Source organism: Rhinoderma darwinii, chromosome 4, assembly GCF_050947455.1.
Source record: "Rhinoderma darwinii isolate aRhiDar2 chromosome 4, aRhiDar2.hap1, whole genome shotgun sequence".
Taxonomy (NCBI): Eukaryota; Metazoa; Chordata; class Amphibia; order Anura; family Rhinodermatidae; genus Rhinoderma; species Rhinoderma darwinii.
In genome coordinates, this window is record NC_134690.1 from 93358537 (window position 1) to 93374417 (window position 15881).

General features: G+C 41.3%; 1 protein-coding gene across 6 annotated transcripts in view; it reads left to right on the plus strand.

The window, feature by feature from the left end:
• The window catches only part of SNED1 (sushi, nidogen and EGF like domains 1), a 222467-nt gene that overhangs the window by 187769 nt on the left and 18817 nt on the right, over positions 1-15881 (plus strand). For all 6 annotated transcript variants that reach the window (XM_075861359.1, XM_075861360.1, XM_075861362.1 and 3 more), the window contains one exon: positions 13415-13528. In XM_075861359.1, coding sequence (XP_075717474.1) covers positions 13415-13528 — 114 coding nt within the window. The remainder of the gene's footprint in view (positions 1-13414; positions 13529-15881) is intronic.

Genomic DNA, 15881 nt, shown 5'->3' on the forward strand with positions numbered 1-15881 from the left:
TTGTAATTGTACCATTTTTAGATGCTTATAATATATTGATTAACTTTTATTAACTTTATTTTAGGAGAGAATTGAAAATAAGCAGCTATTCCAGCATTAATTTTCACGTCATAAATTTACGCCGTTTACTATGCAGCACAAATAACATGTTAACTTTATTCTATGGGTCGGCACGATTACGGGGATACCAAATATGTAAAGGTTTTATATGTTTTCCTACGTTTGCACAATAAAAAGCCTTTTAGAAGAAAATTACTTGTTTTTGCATCGCCGCATTCCAAGAGCCGTAATTTTTTTATTTGTCCGTCGATGTGGCCGTATGTGGGCTTGATTTTTGCGGGCCAATGTGTAGTTTTCATTAGTACTATTTTGGGATACATAGGACTTATAGATTAACTTTTATTTAATTTTTTTATGGGGGGAATGGGAGAAAAGAGAGAATTTTGCCGTGGTTTTTTGCGTTTTTTTTGGACACCGATCATCCAGCGGTTTAATTAATGTGTTCATTTTATTGTTCAAGTTGTTACGATCGCTGGGATACCATATATGTGTATGTGTATGTGTATGTGGGCAAAAAAAAGTAGTTTTATATGATTTTGACTGTAATTTACGTTTATTTTTTTTTCACAAACATTATTTAACTGATTTACATTTTTTTTTTTGTCCCACCAGGGGACTTCACTATGCGATCTGCTGATTGCATATATAATGCTTTGGTATACTTAGTATACCAAAGCATTATTGCCTGTCAGTGTAAAACTGACAGGCAATCTATTAGGCCATGCCTCCGGCATGGCCTAACAGGCAGATGCTGGAGGCAGACCTGGGGGTCTTTGTTAGGCCCCCGGCTGCCATGGAAACCCGACGGCGACCCGCGATTTCTTTGCGGAGGCGCCGATGGGGGTGACACTATTGACAGCGGCATTTGATGGGTTAAACTGCTGGAATCGGAGCGCGCTTCGATTCCGGCAGTTGCAGCAGGAGCCAGGCTGTGTATAACATCCGTGCTCCTGCCGCTGATCGCGTGGGTACAGTGGCAGTACCCGCGCCATCACAGGACGGATATATCCGTCCTCCTGCGCGAACTAGCAGCTGCAGAGGACGGATATATCCGTGCTTCGGCTTTAAGGGGTTAAAGCAGCGAAGGCAGAGACCCATGTTTATTTATTGAATCCTGGTTCAAAAAGATCTTACCTGACGCCATATTGTCATCCTCTTATACCATTGAATGGGCACATCATGTGCCGGCCAGGCCCCCACTACCTGGGGCTCCTCCGAGACCCTTGCTAGCCCGCCTTTTCAGCAGCCGGGATCGAGATGCCATTTTGCAGGCTGCTCGTAAACATGGAGAGATCCAGTTCCAGAATGCTGCCATACAGCTATTTCCTGTTTTTTCCGCTGCATTGCAGAAAACACGGGCCTCCTTTGTGCAGGTCAAGAGACAACTTCGAGAATTCCAAATCTCCTATTGTATGGCATTTCCGGCACGTTTGAGACTCATTCATCAGGAACATACTATATTCTTCAATAATCCGACAGAAGCTGATGATTGGATTAGCTCCATTGGTCGTTTTAAAATTTGAGAATTCCGCTCCACTTGGAACTTTCCACCATATATACTCTGTTAATTTACCTTCCTGAGCGAGTGATCGTCTAGAATTCCCAGATGAGTATATGCGTGTACAGTATATATGATCTTTGTCATATCGTTAGTCTGGCCATCCGCTAAATCATTACTTGCACGCATTATATGAGAGGGTTATTCTCTGTCCATATAGGATACTTGAGAGATCAGTTTAAAAATTCTGATTTCCTTCCTTTTCTACTCTCTCGTGCTCCTAATTAATGTTACAGTATTGCTATGTATGGCTTTGAATTACTGATAATCTATAGGTAATACTCGTGCCCAGTCTCTCAAATTTATCATAAAAACCCTATAGGGGTATGCACCGACTTGAGACTGCCGTGTGATACTCTGTGCTGTTCTTTTTCTTTAGTGGTCACTATTTACATTTACCTGCTTCACCCCCAGGAGGAACTCCCTATCTAGAATTGATTAAGTGTGCAGTATTTCTAAAGTATATAGTATGATGGAGATGATTTCCCATTTACCTGAGCAATGTCGAATCACTCGTCTATACTTGTTAAAATCAACCTATGTCCACAATTGATGAGTAGGGGCCCTAGGAAGATACACCCATTCAGTCTCACACTATTTGGTGAACAGGATCGCATACCGGACCAATTAACGCTTTTCTTTGAAGATAACTTCCCCTTTTATAATCACTCAGTCCTATGGGACGTACTAAAAGCCCATCTATGTGGTTGTTTACAATCCTCAATGTCATATCTCAAGAAGCAATCCTCTAAGATGGAACAGATGCGTGCCACTGAATACACAACCCTAGAAGTCACATTTATTGCTGGTCCCTCTCCCCTCAACCAACAGTGTTGGTTACAGAAGAGTAGGCAATATTTACTCTTCCTCCATGAAAAGACTAAACGACGCACCTACTTCTCTAATCAGAGATACTTCAAGTTCGGTAATCAGTCAAGTAGCCTATTGGCACATCTCATTCATAGTAATTCCACTTCACCAGCTATATTACGTATTAACTCAGAGTCAGGGGATACCCTGCATGATAATGTGGATATTCTCACACGTTTCTCCAACTTCTACAGGGAACTCTACTGTTCTAAATTACAGGTCTCCTTATCGAATATCCGGGATTACCCATCGGAGATAAATATACCCACGCTTACTGCGTTACAAAGAGAGTTTATGGACGCCCCTATCACTATGACCGAATTGAAAGAAGCTTTATCATCAATGGCAAAGGGAAAGTCGTCAGGCCATGATGGAATACCACTTGAAGTATACAACAATTACCGGGATCACCTTCTACATCAGTTACTTACCATTTTACATACATCATTTGAAAGAGGAACTTTACCTGCTTCGTTCTATGATGCCACTATAGTAGTGATCCTGAAACCAGATAAATCACCTATGGATTGTGGTTCCTATAGGCCTATTCCCTGCTCAATATGGACTACAAATTGTTGACCAAAGTGTTTGCGATCCGACTAAACTCCGTAATTACCAATCTTATCCATTCTAATCAATCGGGATTCATACCTGGAAGAAGTACATCTGACAATCTACGGAGGGTCCAGGCAGTGGCGCAGATGGGTGAACATGGCAATAATGACTGGGCCTTGGCCTCCTTAGATGCCGCCAAGGCATTCGACACCATTAAATAGCCTAATCTCTCCAGTGTCCTTTCCAGTTTTGGCTTTGGTCCTGAATTTGTGTCATGGATACAGATCATTTATAAAAATCCAAAGGCCACTATAGCCTTGAACGGTCTAACATCCACCTCATTTGTTCTTGGCCGGGGAACGAGACAGGGATGCCCCCTGTCACCCCTGCTTTTTGCTGTAGTGATGGAACCGCTGGCCATAACCATTCGGCCGGACCCAGAGGTGCAGGGTATCTCACATGAAGCAGGCGAGGATCGTATTGTCCTATACGCAGACGACATCATGCTTTTTATATCACATACACAGCTTTCCCTACCTAGGGCAATGCACCTTATAAAAAAATTTGGAGATTATCCGGGACTTTGTATTAATTGGACAAAGTCGGCCTTATTGTTTCTCCACCCTGGAGATTCACAGCCTGTGGGTTCTACGCTAGAAGGCCTTGCAGTGGTTGATCACTTCAAGTATCTGGGAGTACATATCGCTAAACCCTTTCTTCCACTCAAATGTTCTTCCCCTTCTGGCCATTTTTAGAGAGAAATTCAAGATATGGGCAGCTCTTCCATTATCAGTAATGGGCCGAATCAATTTGATAAAGATGGTAGTGCTTCCAAAATGTCTTTATATTCTGCAACATGTCTTTATTCCTATACCGTAATCCTTTTTCAAACAGCTGGACTCTCTAATTATCTCATTGATATGGAGACGCTCTAGGTCCAAACTGGCCCTACACAAACTGCAAAGACCAAAAGAGATGGCTGGTATTGCTCTCCCAGATCTTTACCTCTACTATTTGGCTGGCCAACTCAAGTATCTTGGCTCCTGGACTCATATATAAGTCGTCCAACTGGCCCTGACGGCATGTTACTGGACTATTCTGCACATACATCACTATGGCTGTATTGTTTCATCACCGAACCCCTAGAATATCTATGTTGCCTATCCATCGTACGGCCAGGGGAGTGTGGAAAGCGGCTATGTGAATTTCAAACTGCTCTGACACTCCTGCGGAAACTCTATTGTGGCACAACGACACATTAGAGTCCTTATTCAACTACCCAGATGCAGTGTACTGGATCGATGCGGGCATACATGTGCTCGATGATCTATATGATGATAATGCCTTCTTGTCCTTCGAACAAATGTATAGAAAAATTTCACATTCCGAGTCAACTTTTCTTCATATACATCCAGTTGCGTCATCTGCCTGCGACACAATTCCTCAGCCGCTCCAGCCCATCTCTTATCCTCTCATCGGAGTGGTCAGATCCCAAGGCCCTAGGGGTTTGATTTCTACTATCTATGCTCACCTAATTGAAAAGAAGGCTTCTGATATTCCTCTACCAACTGCCTCCAAATGGTCCCAACTGATGCCGTCGCTCATGGAAGATTCTATTGAGGAATTATTAACATCTCACTTACATGTATCGCTCGCAGCCAATAACAAGCTCATTTATTGCCTTTTGCTATTGTTTAAAATGAAGTCCTATTGGTCCTCGATTGTTAGCTTCCTTAACTCGATGTTATGGCCTTATCATACAAGAATCTTTTTGCGTGAGACTTTGTTTTTGGCTCGTAAAGGCATCTCTAAACGGTGGATGTATAGACGTCCTCCCAATGTTGCAATTTGGAAACACATGGCTAATTCTACTGTATCGTACGAAGGTATTATATTCAAACACAGAAATTGCCCTGACAAATTTAATTAAATTTGGGGCTCGTAGTGCAGATCTCCAGATACTACTTACTCCTCCAGGGAACTAGACCTGGCATTGTATGCCCTGGTGGGAGGAATGGGGAGGTGGTCAGTTCTGATCACTTGGTGGTTCTCTCCTGGACCTCTTGCATATCTGCCTACATAGTATAACATGCACTCTGACTGATGTCTTCTATTTCTTTTGTAACTTAACTAGTTCCTTTTGTTTTATATATTGCTGCAATACTATACTATCATATTCAGCACCTGTGTGTGCATTGTCACATTTATAGGGACACTTGTCCTGTACCTTTTATAGTTCATACTGCTATAAACTAATATTCTTTTTCAATAAAACGAGTTTAAAATTATTATTTTTTCGGATTTCTGAGGATAAAGTTGGCGAGATATTAATTAAAAACAATTAAAGAGGTCCTGTCAATAGGTCATATAAGTTGAATTAATTATATGACCTGAATAGCGCTGTCACCCTGATTCCAGTGCTTTTTTTCTTTAATTCCTGGACCACCCTACCCTGTCTGTTCCAGATATATGGCCCACTGTTGTGTTGGCTCCCTCTATGCTATTTTACTGTAGTTAGCCAACAGGGTGTGAACTACCCTCATTTTGTATTGCGCTGATTGGTCAGATTCAGAGGCAGGGAAGCTATCTCCACCCCTTTGGCTAACTACAGCATATTTTCATATACTTCCCATATCTTTGGAACAGAGGGGTCCAGGAAAAAAATAAAAACAGTGCTGGAATCGGGGACACAGTACTATTCAGGTCAGTAAAGCAGTTCAACTAATGTATGACCTAGTGACAGGTTCTCTTTAAAAATGCATAGACACATGTGTAACAACAGTTCTAAAACCTAATGGGGGTCAGAGGACAACCACATATGGAACAAATGCAGTGGAACCTAGGATACTTACACCATGCATATGGTGCATAAAAGCTTACACTCTAAGGGCTTATTCAGACGAACGTTGCGTTTTTGCGCGCGCAAAAAACGCGGCGTTTTGCGCACGCAAAAACCACTTGACAGCTCCGTGTGTCATCCGTGTATGATGCGCGGCTGCGTGATTTTCGCGCAGCTACCATCATAGAGATGAGTCTAGTCGACGTCAGTCACTGTCCAGGGTGCTGAAAGAGTTAACTGATCGGCAGTTAACTCTTTCAGCACCCTCGACAGTGAATGCCGATCACAATATCGAGAAACCTGTTTAAAAAAAAGAAAAAGTTCGTACTTACCGAGAACTTCCCTCCCGGCCGTTGCCTTGGTGACGCGCCTCTCTTGACATCTGGCCCCACCTCCCTGGCGCGTGAAAACCACGCGGCCCGCACGGACCCAATACACGTTCGTGTGAATCCACCCTAAAAAAGTAGAAGCAAGCAATACAATATCAAAAAGTCTCATTGAGCTAGGATGTGCACAAATGGTGATGTTCCTATGGTTCCCATGGTTTAATGTAGGAAAAAACACTTCACGCGTATCGCTGTGCTACTGGCTTAATCCCCTCTAACATGGATAGTCATTCATTTGAATCGCCAGCATGTAATGCTAACTTATACATGGCCAGCCAGAGCTTTGCCCGGTCATAATAGCTGATCGCTGGCTGTTTCTGAAGCAGGACCCGTGGCAGCTGGCATTATAAAAAGGGGTCAACCCTGTTTATTTGCTCAGAACATAATGTCTGAACTTTACAATAAATCATTTTTTTTTTGTAGGAGCAGCTATTACATTCTTCTTCATCTTCTTTGTGTGTTGCGTATGTTTTTTTTTACAGTTAATTTATTATCAACATGACAACATGACATCGTCACCTATAGACAGGAATGTTATACATCACCTATAGACGGCAACTAGTTATGCAAGTAATACACGCACAGTGACGTAGCTGTTCACTATTATTCCACCGTTAATCCTCATCACTTAGCCCATGGATTCATCCTCTATTTTGCCCCAACACATGTACATGTATGGCATGTAACCATGTTGCTAACTGAATGTTAAGGATCACATGATGTGTATATGTTGGTGTGTGGGCAGGTCATGTGACTGATGCCATGTTTAGTACTATTAAGTTATACAACTGTATCATTTTCTTTTCTATAAATTAACAATACAAATAAAAATTGGACAACTAAATCCCTTGTTCACATGTTATGGATTTTGCAAAGGAATCCGCTTCAGAAGTTCGCTCATTTTCGTGCAGAATTTTGACACAGATTTTCAATTTGAAACAGGCAGGCCATGCCACTGCAATAGGGCCTGTTGTGAGAAGGGGCCCAGCTCTGATCTCCTGCTTACCGATATAGAGCCATAACATTTTACTGCAGTCACCACTAGGGGGAGCTCAGGGTATAGAGATTTTTACGGATTTCATTGATAGCTTTATAAATTCATATGTACTGAGCTCCCCCTAGTGGTGGCTGCAGGCAGCCAGTTTATTATATGCTGTGTGAAGGGTAGCAGGGAATTTGGAGCTGTATGGAGGAGATTTAATTTGTCTGGTGTAAATACATTGAAAAATATGATGTTCAGACTAAGCGCTAAATTTATGAAGCACCTGTTTCTTTTTTCCGACATATGAGTCTGGTAAAGTTGGCGAGGCTTTAGAGTTGTGTGGAGCACGACTTGTTTATTAAAAAATTCCATCACTTTTCTACTAAATTGTTAGAAAAGCTTTAGTCAGATTTATCAACATGGAGTGCACCCCAATCTTACACACACAGCATACTGGCACACCGCTCGCACAATGTATACGTATTAAAAGCGCTTTACCTATAAAATACAGTGAACATTAACTTAATAAAAATGTGTATATTTGTCATAGCTCTCAGTTGGAGTTTCTCTATGGGGCCCTATGGTGTTATGTATACGCCCCTGGATGGTATGTGGATTTTACCGTGGATTGTCACTCAGATTTTCATGCAGATTTTAAAGAGGCTCTGTCACCACATTCTAAGTGCTCTATCTCCTACATAAGGAGATTGGCGCTATAATGTAGATAGATGCAAATCAGCAGCACAGGATAATTTCTCTAAAACAGGTGCACGCCTCCTAGGTCACAGTCCAAGAGTGACCCCTCAATCAGGACAAAAAGAAAATGAGGCAGCACTACCAGATATTTGGATAAAGATCCTTTTATTCCACGTGCGACGTTTCAGCTCAGTGTGAGCCTTTCTCAAGCAGAGAAAGGCTCACACTGAGCTGAAACGTCGCACGTGGAATAAAAGGATCTTTATCCAAATATCTGGTAGTGCTGCCTCATTTTCTTTTTGTCCTGGCGCTATAATGTAGGTGACAGCAGTGCTTTTTATTTAGAAAAACGATAATTTTTACCACCTTAGGAGCGATTTTAGCTTTATGCTAATTCGTTTCTAATTGCACAAGTGGGTGTTTTTTTACTTTAGACCAAGTGGGCGTTGTACAGAGGAGCGTATGACGCTGACCAATCAGCGTCATACACTTCTCTCCATTCATTTAGTCAGCGCATAGGGACACTGCGTTATTCACTATGTGCTGTCTGATACTGACAAATTAACGTTACTGAAGTGTTTAGACAGTGAATAGACATTCCTTCCAGCCAGGACGGGATGTCTATTCACAATCCCTGCACTTCGTTAACGTTTCTGTGGTACTTACAGCAGAGCAAGGCGTAATCTCGCTGTAACCTGTCATTTACAGCGAGATTACGCTTGCTCTGCTGTAAGTACCACAGAAATGTTAACGAAGTGCAGGGATTGTGAATAGACATCCCGTCCTGTCTGGAAGGAATGTCTATTCACTGTCTAAACACTTCAGTGACGTTAATATGTCAGTATAAGACAGCACATAGTGAATAACGCAGTGTCACTATGTACTGACTAAATCAATGAAGAGAAGTGCATGACGCTGATTGGTCACTGATTGGTCAGCGTCATACACTCCTCTGTACAATTCCCACTTGGTCTAAAGTAAAAACACGCCCACTTGGGCATTAAGAAACTAATTAGCATAAAGTTAAAACCGCTCATAACGTGGTAAAAATAGATTGTTTTACTAAATAAAAACCACTGCTGTCACCTACATTACAGCGCCAATCTCCTTATGTAGGAGATAGGGCACTTATAAAGTGGTGACAGAGTCTCTTTAAGAATACACCTCCTTGAGTTTGTACTACCCCACATGACAAAAAAAAACTCCACCCATCCCACTCCAAACGCCATGTCTCTTCAGGAGAGAGTCTTTTCACTAATTTTTGTGAAAATTGCCACGTTTTGAAAGCTTTTTTTCCATTACAGAAGTTGTCCAGAAAATAGGTCATCAATATCATATCGGTGAGGGTCCGACTCCCAGCACCCCCATGATAAGCTGATTGATGGGGCCTTGCTGTTCGCCGCCGCTGACTTTTCCCAGTTTACAGGCACATTGTAGCGACTTTGCCAGGCATTGCAGTTCAGGTCCCATTCAAGTGCAATCCCAGGCACAATCGCTACGGAAGTGTACGGCACTGTGCCTGGTAAACACTGGAGAGGCTACGGCGATGAACACCATGGCCCCTTCAGTCAGCTGATCGGTGGAGGGTGCCAGGACCCCCACCAATCTGATATTGATGACCTATCCTAAGAATAGGCCATCAATATAAAATGCCCGGACCACCCCATTAAATCCAATGTTTTATGTGATTCTAAACATTCTTTTACATTATTAACACCTATAATATCCTTTGGGCGTCAGTATATACGCAAGACATAATACAAACATAAATAAACCAATATATGTCTCAACTTCAAAAATATGATACATATCAATACAGACACATGATGTCCATAAATATACTTTATTGATCCATAAACATGGATAACCCCCCCAAGAAAACAAATATATATACAAAAATTAAAGCACAATTAAAAATAGAATCATCTGAGACCATCAGCTGTGTACCAATAATGCAATTTAGAGTTATTTCATTGTATTTTATACAACAGACTTACAGATGTACAGGGAGAGTGTGTTTAAAACAGTCTCAAATCCCTATGCAAACCCAAAGTATACATAATATAGAGTCAGAATTTGAAATCTAAAATCACATAAACAACATCTTACCTAGTGGTACAGTTACCTGCCGCTGGCATGATGGCTGCTAACCGTCAAAGAAGAAACAAATCGACGCGCGTTTCGCACCCTTCTTTTAAATTATGGCGATCCTCTGTTTTTGAGACACACAGGGCCCGCTCTCTGTTGAGCCGTTGCAGGTCGCAGCAGGCGTTCAATATGTGACCAATTTTCCCAATTGACACTTCGGGGTTTATGGACTTCTACCGGGTACCACACATCCAGTCCCCTTCATCATGGTATCACATGATCACATGAGGCTATTCCTCTGATGCCCAACCTGCTGTGCCTATACCCCAGGGGGGTTTCCGGTTCCTGGCTGTAAATCTGCACATGCTCATGTGACTTGGATCCTGATGCCAATCCGCTTGTTTTTAGCACCACTGTGAATTGCGCGCAGATTTTAGATCCTCTATTGAAGTCAATGGAGAAGATCCGTGGCACATCCGCAAAGAATGAGCGTGTCGTGGATTTGTTACTGGAAAAGTGAATGGAGTTATAAAAACCCTATTCACTTGCAATTGAAGCAGATTGTGAGCGGATATGATGCTGATTTAGGTGCAGAAATCTACAACGTGTGAACATGGCTTACGTTTCTTGTTTGAGGTTTTTCTGTTGATTTGCAGTTTTTGGTTTCCTCCAAATATCTGTCTACATAACATTCTTTCAGCTTGCTAAAGGCTGATCCAATTGGGTCCAGCAAACATTAAATGGGCCTCAGTGTTATTGGAAAGTGGCTGCTCCTCCTTTGTTATCCTCCCATAGACATTCTATACATTTAGACTTGTAAACTCTGACTTTATTTAGTGTAAGAAAAATTGAAGAGCCTTTTTGAATCAAATCATTTTTTATTAACATTTTCATAATTTACATACATGAAAACAACCCTGAACACCCTTCCCCTAACCCACCCCTTGCTCAAAATGAGAATCAGCATTTAGAAAATAATACTGTATAACACAAATTAGCACTTGTTACATGGAATAATCAGAGACCAATAGAGGTCCATCATAATGAACAGTCAATATCATATCAACATCAAATCACTGTTTTAGTCAGTATAAAAGAACACTTGACGAATACAATACACATTATCATCACATATCATACCCATCATTATCAGAGGAGGGCCAGAGACTGGCAAGAACTCACAACGTCGCCAATGGAGAGATCTGATCAGCGAGGCAATCTGTCCAAGAGCAGCACAACTGAGGCCAAATCCGGTGTATCCAACCAAGGAGCCCATAAGTCCTCAAACCTCTTATACTTGCCCCGCCTTAAATGTACAAATTTTTGAGCCGCAGTAGAATATTGACCCTGGATTTAAATTCTATAAGCTCAGGGGGATCAGTATCCTTCCAATGCACAGCTATCAGCTTACGAGCCTGATACAAAAGTCTCAGAACTGCCCGTCTCTGCCTCTCTGTCACAGGCAATTCAGAAGTGTAGCCCAGGACACAGACAATCGGATCCAAGGGAATTGTACATTTATACACCTGACCTATGAGACCCACTACCTTCCTCCAAAACTCCCCAAGCCGCGAGCAACTCCACATAACATGCAAAAGATCAGCGCCATGTTCCCCACAGCGATAGCAACAGGAATCCCCTTTATATCCCATCTTATAAAGAAGAAGAGGGGTTTTATACACCCTATGTAAAAGAAAAAGCTGAGAAAGACGATACATCTCACTCAGTGATGTGCTGGGTACTGAATCTAGAATGTCCCTCCAAACCTCGTCAGCAATCTGACCTAAATCTCTCTCCCACATTTCCTTTATAGTAAGGGTATGTGCACACGACCTCTTTTCAGACGTAATGGAGAAGTTTTACGCCTCAAATCACGCCTGAAAAGACGGCTCCAATACGTCGGCAAACATCTGCCCATTGCTTGCAATGGGTCTTACGATGTTCTGTGCAGACGAGCTGTCATTTTACGCGTCGCTGTCAAAATACGGCGCGTAAAATGACGGCTCGTCAAATAACAGCTCCGCATTTTCAGACGTATTTTGTTAATCGTGTGAACATACCCTAAGAGGCCGAGCATTAAGAGTGGATTCCAGTAAGGACCCGTACAACAAGGAGAATATATCCTTAGTGTTACCGGGTTGCGCCAGAACAAAAAGAAGTATGAGAGGACTGGACTATCGGGACAAGTCTATTCTGTACATCATAAGCGTGCCTAAGCTGCAAATACTGATAAAAACTTGATCTCTGCAGATCAAATTGCTCCTGAAGATCATCAAATGTACGAAACACACAATTCGAAAAAAGACTCTGAAGGGTTCTAATACCTTTACGCTGACACTCCTCAAACCTCACTAATTTATCAAATTATTTATAAAGAGCATTTCCCCAGATAGGGGAATAAGGAGTGTTTTCCACTAGTCCCACCAAAGCCTTCGCTCTGTCCCAGACCTTATAGATCATAGCTAATGTAGGAAAGTCCGACCTTCTTTCTCCCAGTCTCCCAGATTCCAGAACCAATAATAGCTATTTCTCACCAGTCACCACACTAATTAACTTCCCCGCTGCATTAAATAGTACTTCCGCTCCCCACCCTCTGATATCTTGCAACTGAGCAGCAATATAATACAACCACGGGTTTGGCACCACCAACCCCCATCCTCCTTTGGCCTCTGCACAGTTTCCATACGAATCCTTGGAACGCCTTTTTTCCATATCAGATCCTGAAATATAGCAGTAATTTTATGAAAGATCCTTTGGGGAACCCATACCAGGGCATTATGCAATAAATATAATATCTGAGGCATAAATATAATTTTAGAAAGATTGGCTCTACCCACCACGCTAAGCGGCAGATTACACCATTCTGTCGTCTTACTCTGGAGCTTACCTAATAACGGGTCAATATTAAGAGACTCAAAATCCATAACTCTGTCACTCACATGTATTCCGAGATATTTAAACCAGGAAACCCTTTGGAATTTCCCTGTGGCAGCCTCCACCCCAGGGGGTTGGGGTCCCACCAACAAGAGAGAGGACTTCTTCCAATTGATCGTTAATCCCGATAAAGAGCCAAACCTATCAATTATGCGCATAACATGCCTTAGGGACACTGGCCAATTACTCAAGAACAAGAGTATGTCAAAAATTGAAGATCCTTAGATGTTACCCCAGAACTGTACATCAAACAATGCAATCAGCACCCGGGGGTCTAACCCCATAGATTGAATCACAACAAACAAATATATTCTGAATATTGCAACAGTTCAAAAAAGGAAAAAGTAATAAAAGGGGGGGGGGAGAAAATTAATATTATGTTTTTTATAAAAAATGTCTCTGTTTTAATGTATTTTTCATTTCCCTTATACAATTGTTGTCTTCAGAGCTGGATAGTTGTGAGTCATCTCCGTGTCAGAATGGGGGCAAGTGTGAGAATCTGGCAGGTTCTTACCTGTGTGTGTGTCCTAGAGGTTTCTATGGCTATCACTGTCAGACAGGTGAGTGTAGATATAAAATAAGGTAATATTTGTCCCAGCATAGCCACATTTTCTGTGTTGGAATGAGGAATGTATTTTGCTTGATGCTTCCAAATATAAAATTTGGCCTGGTTACAAAGGGATACAAACATTATAGTCATCAGTTTGTTTAAAAGAGGTTGTCCAGGAATAGAAATAAAAAACAGAAATAGCACCACTCTTGTCCATAGGAAGTATCTAGTATTGCAGATTAGCCCTCCAGACACATTCCATGGACAAGAATGGAAGTGTTTTTGTAAAAAATAAGCAAACACTTTTTTCTAAAACAAGATATGGCCTTTAATGACCAGGATTTAGACAAATTTACACACATATACACTACCGTTCAAAAGTTTAGGGTCACTTAGAAATTTCCTTATTTTTGAAAGAAAAGCACAGTTTTTTTTCAATTAAGATAACATTAAATTAATCAGAAATACACTCTATACATTGTTAATGTGCTAAATGACTATTCTAGCTGTAAACGTCTGGTTTTTAATGCAATATCTACATAGGTGTATAGAGGCCCATTTACAGCAACCATCACTCCAGTGTTCTAATGGTACATTGTGTTTGCTAACTGTGTTAGAAGGCTAATGGATGATTAGAAAACACTTGAAAACCCTTGTGCAATTATGTTAGCACCGCTGTAAACAGTTTTGCTGTTTAGAGGAGCTATAAAACTGACCTTCCTATGAGCTAGTTGAGAATCTGGAGCATTACATTTGTGGGTTCGATTAAACTCTCAAAATGGCTAGAAAAAGAGAGCTTTCATGTGAAACTCGACAGTCTATTCTAGTTCTTAGAAATGAAGGCTATTCCATGCGAGAAATTGCCAAGAAACTGAAGATTTCCTACAACGGTGTGTACTACTCCCTTCAGAGGACAGCACACACAGGCTCTAACTAGAGTAGAAAAAGAAGTGGGAGGCCCCGCTGCACAACTGAGCAACAAGACAAGTACATTAGAGTCCCTAGTTTGAGAAATAGACGCCTCACAGGTCCTCAACTGGCAGCTTCATTAAATAGTACCCACAAAACGCCAGTGTCAACGTCTACAGTGAAGAGGCGACTCCGGGATGCTGGCCTTCAGGGCAGAGTTGCAAAGAAAAAGCCATATCTGAGACTGGCTAATAAAAGGAAAAGATTAATATGGGCAAAAGCATACAGACATTGGACAGAGGAAGATTGGGAAAAAGTGTTAAGGACAGACGAATCGAAGTTTGAGGTGTTTGGATCACACAGAAGAACATTTGTGAGACGCAGAACAACTGAAAAGATGCTGGAAGAGTGCCTGACGCCATCTGTCAAGCATGGTGGAGGTAATGTGATGGTCTGGGGTTGCTTTGGTGCTGGTAAAGTGGGAGATTTGTACAAGGTAAAAGGGATTTTGAATAAGGAAGGCTATCACTCCATTTTGCAACGCCATGCCATACCCTGTGGACAGCGCTTGATTGGAGCCAATTTCATCCTACAACAGGACAATGACCCAAAGCACACCTCCAAATTATGCAAGAACTATTTAGGGAAGAAGCAGGCAGCTGGTATTCTATCTGTAATGGAGTGGCCAGCGCAGTCACCAGATCTCAACCCCATAGAGCTGTTGTGGGAGCAGCTTGACCGTATGGTACGCAAGAAGTGCCCATCAAGCCAATCCAACTTGTGGGAGGGCCTTCTGGAAGCATGGGGTGAAATTTCTCCCGATTACCTCAGCAAATTAACAGCTAGAATGCCAAAGGTCTGCAATGTTGTAATTGCTGCAAATGAAGCATTCTTTGACGAAAGCAAAGTTTGAAGGAGAAAATTATTATTTGAAATAAAAAATCATTATTTCTAACCTTGTCAATGTCTTGACTATATTTTCTAGTCATTTTACAACTCATTTGATAAATATAAGTGAGTTTTCATGGAAAACACAAAATTATCTGGGTGACCCCAAACTTTTGAACGGTAGTGTATATAGACAGCTTTTGATTTTATGTTATGCCTTATGTTGCATAGAATATATTAACACATCAGGTGAAACTACTTTACTAACATTTGAAGTTCTTTCTAACAGGTTAATATGAATAATTATCTATTTAATGGTTACAATTTTGAAATTACTAAATGAAAGAATTTGTTCAGTAGGTGAACTATATGTTATAGACTATATCAGGGGTCTCAAAATGGGCCACACAGAAAAAATTTGAAGTTCACGAGCCGCATTACTTTCAAATTTAATACAATACAAAATTATCGTTAATCAATTACTTATTTGAACTACTATAACAATACAACATTACTATAATAATACTTCATTACTACAATACTACATTACTATAATAGTAATACAT